This window comes from Pistacia vera, unplaced genomic scaffold (genome assembly GCF_008641045.1).
Source record: "Pistacia vera cultivar Batoury unplaced genomic scaffold, PisVer_v2 Contig757, whole genome shotgun sequence".
NCBI lineage: Eukaryota > Viridiplantae > Streptophyta > Magnoliopsida > Sapindales > Anacardiaceae > Pistacia > Pistacia vera.
The window spans coordinates 96,442-111,549 of NW_022196620.1; the positions used below are offsets into that span (position 1 = coordinate 96,442).

Consider the following 15,108-nt stretch of genomic DNA (forward strand, 5'->3'; position numbering starts at 1 on the left):
GAATATGTTATAGATGGCGGAAAATCGTTTATTGTGTGCTTTGTATTTATATTGTTACAAGACGTTGTGTACGTTTTACAATATTAATTATTATATATAAAGCTTTTACTCTTGATAGTTGCCCCAGAAGTAATCTATAACGCATATACATGACAATACGAGGCCAAAGAGATTGAAACAACATAATAAACTTTTATTTTTGAAAAATCCATCAAATCTTTTCTAATAGTAAAGAAACAACCGAAAATGGAAAACGAGATCATAATAAGATTGAATCGCCATAAATTTTTTAACTGCAATATAATTATTTGCCAATCCATGCTTCCATCTCTTTTGAGAAGTCATATTATAAATATTACTCTTTGTAATTATAGTATGGAATGGGGTAGAGAGTTTTAAGGGTTGAAAAATGAGTTTTGATTAAGGGTTTTTTAGGCTGTGAAGGGCATTTCGTCCTTTAAAACTGCGTTGAATGAGAAAGTGTATTTTGTGAGATACTTTTCCAAAATGGCTAGTTCTCAATTCTCAACTAAAATAGGGCCAAATGAACTATTAATTTCTCTCTATGTTTGAGGAAACTTTTGTACCATTTAGCCGGGTCTTGGGGATACGCCGATACGGTTATACTGCAATTTTGAGGAAGCTTTGTAACATTCGCATTTTAATCTATTAGGCCCTCACTTGAACTCTGAAATTTATTTTTTATCCGGTTGAAAGTGAAGATTGGAATATGTAACCTTTAACTCTTGTTAAGCTTATGGAAAATTGTTATAAGTAACAAATGTTTATAAACGCTAATTTGCTTATAAATATTTAAAATTTTAAGCAATTACGTGTTGATAAAGTTAAAAGTGATAATAAGTAGTTGACGTGTTTGGTATAAATATGACTTATAAGTACATTTTATATAAATAATTAAAAAGGTATACTATAAAATTTTAAAATTAAACAAGGATAATGTGGTAATATACTTGGTCAAACTAGCTTATAAAACAGAGTGTTTATAAGCAAAAAAAAAAAAAAAAAAAAATACCTCTCCCTAACTTTTTTTTTTTTTTTTTTGGATATAAACTCAAAAAAGTTATAAACAAATAGGTCTGTTTAATTTTAGAACTTATAAAATAGTTTAATCAGTTTATAAGCTTAGATAAATACTTTCAATATAAATTAGATCCACGTAAAAGCTATAAGTCAGAAGTAATAGCTACCAAATTATGTTGCATCAATACCAAAAGTTATGTCAAACTTTTATGCCATGATCTAATTGGCAAGTACGAAATTATATAGCAAGTGGTGTTTATTCAGTTCTTTAGGTTTATAGGTATTTAATGGACTTGAAGATTTTTTAAGTGCATACGTAAATTAGTTCGGATACCCTATTACCAAGAAAAAAAAAATTACATAATAGTTGTCCGAATTTAATTCGCTATAGCTTAAAATGCATGTAGCAGGCCACATCGTTATTAGTTATCTCCATCATGCATGTCCGGAGAGTTATAGAAATAGACAAAAACCATCGAAGCTGCCAAAACTCCACACATTTTAGACTTTAATATTTTTAACTTAATTACTTTTCCTCTTTCTATACTGAGCTAAATCAACTGCATGGAGCTGATCCTGTTGTGTTTAAATTGTCATCTACATGAAAAAACAAAATTTTCTTATGTGATCCACCACTAACCCTTCGAATAAAGTATGACAATCTCACATTCCAATATAAAGAATAAAAACAATTAGAGAAATATATTTCATTGAAATATGTATGTGCACTCGTCCTTTGTGTATTTGTCTTTCCATGAATTGTATAAGCAGTATTTAAAATGTTTCCATGATTTTGAAATGTTTTATTTATTAATTGATAGGTTTCATCATCAAAAATGTTTTAATAATTAAAATATATTTGACCAGTCAAACAATAGTAACAGTCTGACCAAGTCAAACAGACTATAATCAACATCGATAAAAATGTTTTAATAACGAAAATGTATTAAGTCAGTTTAATTGTCATTATTAGTAACTTTATTGCACCTAAATGTTAAGATTATTCATATGTAAAACCACACATTCATTTGAATGACATATGTCCACATGCCTATGGTTGAAAAGTATACATCCTATTCAAAAAGGTAATCAAGATAGACAACTTCATCTGCATGTAAAATATGTAATCTTCCAATTGCTAGTTTGGATAATGAAATTTAGTTGATAAGCAAGATAGATTATAATCTTATGAAAATTCTTGAAATTAAAACCCAAGGGATTAGCTGACGATCAAGAAGGTTTGCTCCCTTTAGACTTTCTGAATTCAAACCATCTTGAGGTTATTTACTATATTTGTGGCTTAACTTGGAACAATAGGCTTGAAGATATTCAATGGACCCTAGAGATTAGTTGAAATATATGCAAACTAACTTAGACACCTCAGTCATTAAAAAAAAAAAAAAAAAAAAGTAGATTGACCACCCGATTACCAAAAAAAGAGAAACATTTCTGGAAATTGACTTCTCTTTGAGCATGTTAATGGGTTCTATTAACTGCAATAATATTGTGATAAATGGATTAACATCGTTAAATAGCTAGATGTTCCATACTGTTATCAAATGATGCAACAATGTGAAAGCGCAAGGGGGTTAGGTTTCAGCCTCAGGAACAATCATAACACCAATCAATTCATGTGTAATCATCGAGGTACAATCTTGAACTTTAAAATTGGAATTGCTGATGATTGTGTATCAATTGGTCCCAAAAGGGTGGGAGAGTGTGGAATCACACATCGCCAAGTGTGTGAAGCGTGAAGTGCCAATAAGGGGGTTCCTCACCGACCTACGAGGTACCTTTTGTAGTTATATAGGCTGCAAGAGGACAAAACTGTGAGGCTGTGAGCTCCGATGTGGGGCCAGAGGGACAATACCTTGCAGGGGAGGTGAGGCATTACAATTATCCCAAACCTCAAGGAATTCTTTAAATTCCCTCATCAAGGAATAAGATCTTCTCTTCGATTTACTCAAGTCTAGTAAAAGAATAACATATTAAAAGCGATGCATTGAAACCAAACATATAGAAACAAAATATATGTACATGATACATTGAAACCAAACATGTAGAAACAAATGACATCTAAGATGGAATCGTAGTAGGTAAACCAAACATATAGAGTCATGCAGGCCAAAAAGAAGAAGTGCAGGATGTAGTAAGGCAGTGAGCCTAGAGGGATATCCAGTGATAGAGACTCCTTAAGGCCCCCTTGCAGTCAGTAACATGGCTCTTGTTGACTTGTCCTACAACACAAAGTGTTAGCATCAAACTCAACAGACATTATTATCCTTGTAAACCTAGATATACTAAGCAAGTTTTTGTAATTTTTGGAACACAAAGTATATTTTAAGGTAAAGACATTAGAATGTAAGTTCTTGAGGAAGGGAGAATAACCGTATGGGAGATAGGAAGTACTCACCACTGCAAACTTGGGAGTGTTCCTCACCCTCATAATTCTTGCAATTTGTCAAGTGTTTCAGGTTGGATGTTACATGATCTATTGCCCAGAGTCCATGTAGCAGGCTGGATCTATTGGGGTGAATGCTGTGGCCAAGGAATGAGCTGTTGATGGAAATGTTTCTAGATTGGTATAAGAACCACCAAACTATTGATTGTGAAATGTGTTTGCATGGTATAAGAACCACCAGAATATGATTGTAAATGCTACTGGATTAGTGTAAGAGACACCAGATTGTGTAACACACACATTGTCACCAAGAAATGCAGAGGAAATTGGTCTAGTTTGAACCAAGTTTGCTTGGCTGTTTATTCGTATTTGTTAACTAGGAACTGAAAAGGTTTGGGATGAACCAAAACTGGGTTTGCAAATTCTGCAGAGGAGCTGTAATTTTGCTGCTAGTCGGTTGAAAAGTGGTGTTATGTTGTGTGGGAACTGCCAGAGCTGACAAGTGTAGGGTTTTTAAAAGAGATATTGTGGGGTTGTGCTGAGAGGATGGATCATCATAAAAGGGGTTTGATGTGTGAGAGGTAGCCAATCCAGCTTGAACAGCACCATTGTAGGCTGAATTATATCTATGGTAGCATTGAATGGTTGAGTGTCCAGCTTTGTTATAGACCTGCATATAATTTTTCTCTCCTGATCCTCTACCTCTTCCATACAATAGAGCCAGGAGGTCTAGGACTAAAGGTACTATGGGCAAGATAAGGGGTGAATGAGTGATTAGAAGTTGGAGCATTATCGGGTGATGAGGAACATTATAAACTAGAAATTGTGGAGCAGGGGAAGCATATAAGGTGGTGGTGTACGTGGTGCTACAAAGGGTGTGATGTAGTATACATTGTGGACAATGAGGATTCCAAAGGATATTAAAGAGGGTGTACTACCATCATATTTTCAGAAGTTTTCAAAGTTGGAGGTGGATTGCATATTAGTTCTAGAGACACTATAACAACTGGATTGGGATCAAAGCAACATTTGTGAAGTGTTGTAGGTCCACAGAATTTAATTTCTCTAGCCTTATCTCGTATTTTGCAACAAGAACTGTGCCTCTTGTAAAGTAATTGAATCAACCTTTGACCAATTCTAGAGGTAAGTGTAACAACAGCGGCATCATATTCAGGGCCTAATCCATCCAATAAATTGCAATAAACCTCATCAGAAACAATTAGTCCACTAGTAGCTAAGTTCCGCATTTCTTTCATTTTCTTTACATAATCACCAATACTTAGGTTCTTTTGTGAGTAGTTGGAGCAAGTTCTAAGATGCAAAGCCTTAGCTTTATATTGTAATGAACTCATTCTCTATGGCAACCAAATTTCAATAGAGACTTTACATTTGGACACATAACAGAGCATGCTTTTGGAGATTGAGGCTAGCAACCAAACTACTAGACATTTAACAATCCTTTTTCACTTTTGTAAGTTGGATTAAGACTTTCACCAACAGTACTAGTACTTGTTTTTAGCTGACCTAACCAGATTCGAGTTCAGAATCACAAATAAATAGGAGGAGGACAGGAAACTCTACCTAATGATGATTTCTATTCGCGAGATCCAACGGCAAACAAGAACTGGGAGTTCTAGAATCGATGGTGTCCTTGTTAGTTTAGACTAATCACTTGTAAATTTGAAAGCAGAGCTGAAGTGGTTCGACTTGCATCTCAGGCACTATTCTTCCTACACGTTAAGCGAAGGAGATGAGTTAGGATTTGAAGCCATTGAAGTGAGTCAAGGCTCTAATACCATGTGAAGTTCTTAGGGTTCAAGAGAAAATGAAAAATGCAAAAGAGAAATGAAGGTTAAGCTGTTTATTAATTGAGAGCAATTGAGAGTGAATTAGTACAGTGAAAAACATGATACATATATTGAGCTGAAGCTTGCTAAAGCTAACTGCTTATCAAACAGATCTAAGTTCAAAACGACATCACTTTGTGAAAGTTCAGTTGGCTCCTGGTGGTTGAGACTCTACACTTGCATACCTGTTTTGGTCAACATGCCTTGCGAAACTTGTCACATTTAATTAGTTTCTCCATTAGTGGACTCTTGTCACATTTATATTACCTTTTTATCAATCCATTCTACTATTTAAGGTTTCACTTCTATACCTATCTGAACGCCGGACAAGCTTCTGCCATATGTCAAATCAATGATGGTAGGATGCCTGATTTAATTCGTTTCTACTGTGAACAATTGACAATCATAGGATAATTACTTGATTAAAATTGAAGAAGTTACGCTATCGTAATGATTTAGTTTGATATACATTTTGGGGCTGTTTGTTTTTTTATCTTAAGTCTGAATGTAACCAAGACATGGGCATTATTCTGGTTGCTAGAAATACTGTTGGCAATAAAAGGAAAAGTGTCCAGAAGAAAGGGAAGAAGGTTGTGATTGAAGACTGGTTTTCCATTTGAGAAGAGCAAGTGCTTCCTCAGTAGAATTGTGTGCAACCATTAATCAGAGAAATTTAAGAAAACAAAGAGCTAGATGAAGGAAAAAAGGAGAAAGCTATATGAATATTGTTATGCCTGAAAAGGTAGGGTAATGTGGACTCCTGTTAGCAAGAGCCAATCAGGGTTCAGGAAGGTTTGTGTCATCCAAGCACTGCCACATCACGCATTGACGCAAGGGGTATGGTTCCTATCAGTGTAATAGGTCAGTACAAGCTTGCGAGTGGTTAGGGATTATCCGCCTATCCAAACCATATGCAATTTGAGGAATTTCTCGTGCAAATAACCAATGGGACACAAAGAAGGATTGCACGGCAGCTACCACTGCAGATTCATAATCATTATCTGTGAACTCCCATGTAAATAGAGACATCCCTCTCGTTACGGGATTGGATATCTTAGTCTAAATACTTCACACATTCTCTCTATCTTTTGTATTCTCTCTAGATTATAACTCAGCTCGTTTTAGCGACTGATTTTACCCATCCATTAATACAATAACAATGGAGTAGGATTCGCTTTTGAGTATGAACCGCTTTAAATATCGCTTCTCATTCATTGTTTCATCTCATGTTTCTTATCACGTGTGATTTCTAAGTCTACTTAGCACTTGTACGTGCGAGTCGTTGGTGTCAAAATCAAGTATCAACAAAAATGAAGGTTGATGGCTCCATTTTGGTGTTATAATTCATAATCCGATACTTACTTCAGTGGCGGATTTAATTAATGACAAGTGGGGACCACGGCCCCCACTTAAACTTTAAAAAATTTCAGATTCTATATATATTATATTTATTTGCATTTTGCCCCCATAAGACTTGACCTTTGCCCCCTATAGAACTGACATTTTGGGAAAAGAACAGATTTTGTTTTTGATTTTTGAACTCTTCCAGTTACCAGAACAACAACACATGCCAAGAACCTCTCTCCCTCTTTCTTCATTGTGTAGGTGCTCTAAAGACTAAACTCTCAATTCTCTCACCGAACTCTCCTTCCAAGTCTGAACCAAACACTATTTCATCAATTTATCAAAAGGTAATGTCCCAATCCTAAATCCTAATTTTCTCTATTCAATCAGTTTTACAATTTTAGAACTTTTGTATTGCTTTTTCCAATAAAATTGAGTATTATATATTTAGAATTGAGATTTGAAGTATAAATAACTTGAATCCTATCTAATGGCCAACCAGAGTCGTTGAAGGGCCCTTACCATTTAGCCAATGCGACAATGCCCAAACGTTTTTGAGACACAAGGGTGATTCTGTAAACCATTGGCAACCCACACTAGCTGACAATAGATATCGAAGTCTCTCTGCAAAAAGTAGTACCTTTCCCCTGTTGTTTCTCCCTTATAGTAAAATATCCTAAGAAGCAATATGTCCCAGCAAGAGACTAAGAGTAGTGTAAAGAATCACAAGCCGAATTCCATATAGTATAATATTCTTAATTGAAGATTTTAAGAGATAACGTTATCCATAAATCAAATTGAGATTTTTAGTGATGATATCTTTATGTTCATGAGATGACATGAATCTGTTTATAATTAGGTGTTGTTGTTGATTATTGTTATGTTTAGTAAAAAAACTGCACAAAATATATTAAAAAAAATAATAAAAAAATAAAAAAAAAAAAACCTATCCTTTTGCTGGATCAAAATAAATTATAAGTTATATGGCTTGTGGTCCCTTATGTTGTTTGTTGGTTTGTGGTCCCTTGATGTTTGTTTTGGTTGTGGGGCCTTGAGTTTTCTATTGCTTCTCTAATGTTTGTAAGGCCATCACAGTAGTGTTAAACAAAGTACAAACCAATTTCAAATATTTTTTTCTTGTGCAGGGAGATCTTTGTCTATTCTTGAAAAGAAAAGAGCATTAAAACATCCACAGCTGTGAGAAACTTGATACATATATCAAAACATTGGCACAATAAATACTAACATGAGCAGGGACCACAAAGCACAAATATGCGCAAAGGCTATTGACTTGCATAAATAAAATACATAAGATTTTTTCAAAAACTCAATGCTCTCTTTTGCCTTCTCTGAACTCAATGCAAATGTCAAATGTGCAATTGAAGTTATACCAAAAGATACAACAATGAAACATGTTTATGGTACAAAAACTTATTTCAACATAAACAAAAAAACTTATTACAAAGCTTACTAAAACTTATAATTAAATAATAAATAATTATTTCTAGAATTTATACAACAAACTATTATGAACATAAAACACACACACACAAAAAAACCTTATTACAAAATCTAAAAGATGCATATTTAAGATTTTTAATCAACCACAACGAAAAAAAAGACCAAAAAAATTAGTTCTTTGTGACAATATCAAACAAATTTAAACTTTATAAACATAAACAAACTAATTATTATTGTTTGTAAAGATTAGCTTGAGAAATCATTGTTTGTATATCTTTCTTCTTCTCATTAATTACTTGACTAAATCAAATTTTATAAAAAGAGTTGACTTCTTTTTTCTAATAATATGCATGATATGTTAAATGAGTCTAAAAGGAATTCAAACCACAAAATACACATTCTTTTGTCTTTCCATTACTATGTATGTAAATCACTATAGGTTACTATGTATGTCTTATTGTTTTCCATTACTATGTATGTAAATCATATAGGTTGTTATTCTTGTACAATTTCTTATTGTGTTTTATGTTTAAAATTCTTATTAGGTATGCAATATGGAAATTTCTCAAAAGAAAATCACCAATAGAACAATCATCCTCACAATCCAAGAAGTAAAGCCAATGATAAAGAAAAGATCCATTAAAACAAAGTCATGTAGAACTAGAAGCCATTTAAATGATCTTCATCTGATCCAGCTCTATGGCCTAAAATCAATCATATCATCCTAATTATAGAGGATGCAATTAGAAGATTTTACTTGCAAAAGAGTTGTTGCCAACCTCGGAACATGCATTTCATTGACAAAATTGGAAAAGGACTATTGTTGATTTAACTTGGTTGATGTGTTATGGCGAGACTTAAGCCTAGGTGACTAAGATGCTGATTTCTGTTTGTATTGTTATCTTTTTAGACTACCATATAAGCCAAGCTGGTAGTGCGCTTTCTTTTGTGAGGGATTTTGTAATTGAAAGAAATCAAAATATTTTCAAATTCATGTTGGCAAACAAATAGTGCTCATATCCAAGCACGACAGAGTTGTGTGAATTTAATGAATCAAAAGCAACAACTATGAAGTGGCTCTATCTAAGCAATCAAATCAAGTTAGGAATGAATACCGAACTGCTTGACTGCTCCATTTTTGCATTAGATTCGTTTGCGTCAGTGTTGGCATTTCGTGGTCATGATGAAACTGGAAGACTTGAGAAACCTAGGTTAACTTTCTCAGACTTCTTCATTTCTAGCTCAGCATAATGAAGATTTTAAGAGGTTGTTTGAAGAATGCACCTGGGATCTTCAATTGATAGAACCAGGATTCAGAAAGATATTGTGAATGCTGGGCAAATGAAACCACAAAAGCTATCATTAGTGATCTTGGAGTGACATATTGAGAGTTTATTGATGAGTCTCGTGATGTGTCAATTAAGAACAAATGGCTATTGTCAGTACGATAGTTATGTAGATAAAAAGGGTCATGTACTTGAGCGATTTCTGGCATTATTACTGTTAGTGACACAACTGCAGTATCACTTAAGATGCTCTTGATTCCATTAAAGGCTAAATCTGAAACCTATATAGTGTTTACACAGTTTCATAAGTTAGTTGAACGACAATTTGACACTACTCTCAAATGTGTTCAAACTGATTGGGGTGGGGAATATAGAAGTCTAGTACCTTACTTTAAAACTCATGGAATCCATTTTAGGCATCCTTGCCCTCACACTCACCAACAAAATGGAAGGGTTGAGAGGAAACATAGACAAATTGTAGAACAAGATTTTTCAAATTACCTATATCCTCAAGGATGAAACCAGAAAGCTTGTTACTATCCATGAACAAATTCTTTAAATTACTTAGATTGCCCAAAGAAGGAGGAATTGAACGTTCCAGATGGTTTTGGGTTAAGGCAAGCTTATTAAGAGAACTTAAAAGACCTACATCTTCAGGAATTGAGCCGCTTAACTGATTCTCAGAAAAGTAAAGGAATTGAGATGAGTTAGGAGGCTAATTTCTAGTGGTATTTTGCCAAACAACTGGTTAATCGACAAGTCAAGGTACTTGAGATTTGTGAGGTTACTAACTTGTGGTGGGATCATACCGAAGAGCTCATTGTTTCTAAGAACAAGATATGCAAGGTGGGAAAACAGTGAGGACGAGAAATTCTGAAGCATACCTTTCAAACTTGTAGCGGTGAGATTAATACTATTGACACTTCCTGCATGGTTACAATGAATTCAATACCAGGAACATGAACTTTTCTTAGTGGAAGTATTGGTGGCATTAACAGAAGAAAGAGTCCAGGAAAAAAGGGAAGAATGGTTATGATTTTGAAGACTTGTTTTCCATTTGAGAAGAGCAACGAATTCTTTAGTGGAATTGAGTGCAGCTGTCAGTGGAAATTTTAACACAACAAAGAGGTGGATCAAGGACAAAAGTGAGAAAGCAATATTGAATTTGAATGTTGGCGACTCCATTGTTTGTGTTATAATTCAAGATCCTGATACATATATATAATCAGGATCTTCCAAGTTATTAAAGGCTTACTAAATGTGTTCATTTATGCTATGCATGTCTTTTTCCTTCTATTGTAAGAAATGTTAAGTACTAGAAACAAAGTTTATGCATCTTTTTCTTCTCATGAAATTAAAAATAGCTCGACTTATTTGACTTAAAGGTCCCATAATTCTTCCTGGAATTTTTTTTTTCATAGAAGATGACATTTTTTTTCTTAAATTGACTTGAAGATTAGCTTAACACTCTATGAAAGTAATTGTTTTGTATGAAATGCCTTGTGAAACTTGTTGGCTCAGATTCTTATTAAAATTATTTTCTCCATCAGTGGACTTCTTTTTCACATTTAATATTTGGCCGAACGACATCCTCTAACCCAAACTTTGCCTTAATGATTATTTATTACCCAAAAAATTTCAAAACGACAAATACCCACTTTTCGTATAAATCTGTTAATGAATTCCGTTTGAAGAAGGGCAATGTGATAATTTGCACCGAACCGAAAAAATCTTGAAATTTAAAATTTGACTCCTCATCTGGCTCCTCCTCACTATGTCATGAGTTCGCTCAATCCATTGCAGGCCAATTACAGAAGCCCTAAGAGTAGCGATAGCCACTCTAAGCACGAAAGAAAAGTAGCCAAGGGAATGAAGGTGTGGCAATCAGTTTGTTCAACCATGAACTCCGCACTTTCACCTCCCATGTCGCCCGATCAGAAGGAGGGCTGACCAATTGAAGCCACCATTTTTCGGCCGCCGCCAACTTACTATGTCACACTTTTTTTTTCCTTTTTCCGGCTGATTTCGTCGTCAGAAACCTTTCCTGAGACAACCTTTGTAACCACCGGTCTGCCTTCAGCAAAATCCCCATCTTCCCCAACCACGGCAGTTCGCTATTCGTCGGCCATCACCCCAATTAGGTTTTCGCGAAATTGTTGAATTTTGGGCTTAATTGGAGTTCGATCTGATGTTAATTGGTGTTGGTGTTGATTGATTTTGGAAGTGTGTTGATTGTTGTTGTGATTTTGGGTTGTAATTGGATTTTTCGACCACCACCACATCTTCTCCCAACCAACCTTCCAATTTGCCCACCAATTGTTTGTGGATTTGCCCCAACCAAACCTCCCCAGCTTCTGCCCATATCGTGCACGTTCTCCCAATAACGTGAGGTCTCCCACTGCTATTGGTGGTGTTGGGGTTGAATTATGGCGATTCCGACCGATTGGTGGCAAAGAAGAAGAAAAGAGAAAAGGAGGAGAAAATAGAAATATACTAGTTATATTATGCCAATTAATGGGTTTTACTAACAGATTTGGATGGAAAGTAGGTATTTGTCGTTTTGAAACTTTTTGGGTAGTAACTTGTTCAAGGCAAAGTTTAGGTGGGAGAATATCATTCGGCCTTTAATATTTACCTTTCTTAATCAAACCTTCTATTATTTCAGGTACCTATCTGAACTCAAGGACAAGCTTACAGCATATGTCAAATCAATGATGGTAGGATGCCTGGTTTGATTAGTTTCTAGAGTGAACAATTGACAATCATAGAATAATTACTTGATTTAAAATTAAATGATGTTAGGTTATGTAATGATTTAGTTTTGAATACTAATATAAGGGTTGTTTGTTTTTTAATCTTAAGTCTGAATGCAACCAAGTGCCTGGGCATTCTGGTTGCTAGAAATATCGGTGGCACTAAAAGGATAAAGTGTCCAGGAGAAAGGGAAGAATGGTTGTGATTTTGAAGACTGGTTTTCCGTTTTAGAAGAGGTTGTGTGCGGCTTAAGCGAGAAATTTAAGAAAACAAAGAGGTTGATGGCTCAATATTTGGTGTTATAATTCAGAATCCTGATACATATCTTGAGAAAATTATCTTCTTAAATGAGCGGTTTTGCCTAAATTAAAGTAATTTTCAACATTACAACAGGTATGACTTTTTTAACATTTAATTGTGATAGGATCTCCCAATATGTCATGAAAAACTGACAAAACTGATTTTAAGTTAAACATAATCTCAATATATATATATATTGAGAATCTTAGATCCACCTATATGGACAAAGATGGGTGATTGGAATTGTTGACAAGGTTGATTTCAAACATAATTTCAATATAATTTTGTTTAAAATTTCTAAATGAGAGAGCTATATTAAAATGGAAAATAACGTTAGCCACTTCCTATTAGCATAATCTTTGGAATAACAACTTTAATAATGGCATATTTTAACTGAATAAAAAAAAATAAATTCAAATTTCATATAAAGTGGTCTATTGGACTTAGAAATAATGTTGAGCTACTATCTATTAACTTGTTATGTTATGAAGTTTAATGTTTCACAAATTTGTTTCCTTTAGAATCTACTTGAGAATTAACTATAAACTCAAGTCTAAAAATCTCTCATAAGAAATCAATTTATTTCATTCATTGTATAACATCATAAAAACACTCAACGAGAAGTTTTGGACTTCTCTTTACAATATTGCAAGGCCAGGCGTCAAAACAAACCCAATGAATAGGCAAACGCCACAGGCTCAAGCAAAATATAGCTACTAATTAAACTATAATTATATAGCCACCACATACAATAGTGGCCTAATATTTTTGGGCCTCCTAGGACTCCATTCTACAACATTTTTATAAAAGCTAGCAATAGCTATAGTAAATTATAGCATAACAACTGCGTGAAATTTCACTGGAGCAAGCAACTGTTAGGTTGAACTATGCCAGAAGCTGATCCATCAGCATGGCTACATGATGCTTCAGCTGGTTGATTGTTGTATGTGAGCTTCACATCCTCCAAGCTTATCCCAGAGCATGGATATTGTGAACTGCAATCAAACTTTACAGCAACTTCCGATGCAGAAGTTCCACGAATATCTTGATATGTCACATCACTAATTTTAACCCCTGAAGCCTGTTATAAAAGATGAATAAACAAAAGGATTAAGGGCGTGTTAAATATTTTTACACAATTGCAAAAAAAATGATCTAAGCACCAATCTATCTGCAAACAAATCATAAAACGGAGACATACACTTTTGAGAATGACTGTACATATGCATATGAATTTCACGAAAGTCATTATAACTTGTAATATCATACTTGACCAGGGCAATTTTTGTTGTCAGGGCAGTAATTTTGATCAATGACGATAGGATTTTGGACATTGCTCATGATGGCATGTTGAAAAAGAATGTTTCTTGCAAAACCACTGCTAGGTCTACCCCAAGACTTGATCCTCACTCCATTTTGAGTACCCGTAAAAGTCGCAGTTTTTACTGTCACATTCTGCACTCCAGCCTCTTCTTGATCCTTGCCAAGACTACCAATGCTGCACCAAATCACGAGATTACAATTTTAGCTATAAGTATAAAGAAACAAAAAAAAAATTGGATTATACTCTTTATAAAAATTTACCTGATGCCGTGGCCAGGGCCACAAGCAACATTTTCAATCCATAAATTAGAGGCACCAGGGCCAATTGATACACAATCATCACCGGTCCCAATCCTAGAGTTCATGATTGTGACATCGCTAGACGATTGAACATGAATTCCATCGGTGTTAGGGCTGATGCCGGAGGCTGAAACCTTAACTCCTTGCGCTTTCACGTTGTTGCAGCCATTGATAACAATGTGAAACTTCTGGCTATCTAACGATGTTAATCCATTTATGAAAATATTGTTCGAGTTGCTAAACTCCAGTGTCTGCACATAAACACAAGAAAAATTAACAAAGCGCTCGTTAATTATAAAAATATTCTCCAAGTAATTGATTATCTAAAGAATCTTTCGACTTACCGTGGCACCACTGGGGCAACTCTTTCCAGTCTTCTTGCAAGACCACAAGCCAGCACCTTGACCATCAAGAGTGCCACCATTAATAGAAACTCCGTTAACATGTTCAAACATAAGCCAATTTCCAACATTCCCGATAACATTATAATCTGATGGAGCCACAAGAGTGCCATCAATACGTATAACAATATCATTGTTATTGCATTGGCCTTTAAACTCAACTTTGCCTAGCAGGAACCTCCCTGGTGGCACATAAACGGTGGCGGCGTCGATCGAGCCACAGGCTTTACTCCATGCATCAAGAAATGCTTTTGAAGAATCAGTTTTGCCATCGGATTCGGCTCCTAAACTGAGCACATTGTAAGTCACAGGAATTGCCAAAGATGAATCAAAGAAAAGGATCAAGAAAAGCACTGAAAGAACAAAAGAACTAATCGGTTTTGCCATTTCTTCTCTTGGAGACAAAAAAGAGATGGGTGATATTGAAAAGTTTGAGAGTTCAAGGTGTAGAATTGTCGGTTGAAATGGTTGAATTTAAGCGGTATTTATAGGTTTTTGAATGGAAGTACAGAGAAGAACATAGCATCAATTTAAAGCAATCAGCGCCGGAGTTTTGCATGAACTATTTAAGAAATGTACTTGGAACTTGGATTATATTTCAAAGGTGGTTAATAAATTAAGCCGCCATGACATCAGGATTTATGTTCTTC

The 15,108-nt window shown here is 34.8% G+C and overlaps 1 protein-coding gene across 1 annotated transcript; it reads right to left on the minus strand.

Annotated features, from left to right (window-relative positions):
• Window positions 1-13,290: 13,290 nt before the first annotated feature.
• Window positions 13,291-14,845, minus strand: LOC116115943 (polygalacturonase-like). The gene is made up of 4 exons (XM_031402075.1): window positions 14,402-14,845; window positions 14,019-14,308; window positions 13,704-13,932; window positions 13,291-13,515 (listed from the first exon to the last, which is right to left on the minus strand). Exons 1-4 carry the CDS (start codon window positions 14,843-14,845, stop codon window positions 13,291-13,293), a joined length of 1,188 nt encoding a protein of 395 aa, XP_031257935.1.
• Between the last annotated feature and the right edge of the window lie 263 nt (window positions 14,846-15,108).

Excerpts from the sequence above, each read along its gene's own strand:
- LOC116115943 (XM_031402075.1), bottom strand. The coding sequence starts at position 14,845 with ATGGCAAAACCGATTAGTTCTTTTGTTCTTTCAGTGCTTTTCTTGATC. Across the intron at positions 13,933-14,018 it reads GGCCCTGGCCACGGCATCAG|CATTGGTAGTCTTGGCAAGG; the intron begins GTAAATTTTTAT and ends GATTTGGTGCAG. Across the intron at positions 13,516-13,703 it reads ACAAAAATTGCCCTGGTCAA|GCTTCAGGGGTTAAAATTAG; the intron begins GTATGATATTAC and ends CTTTTATAACAG.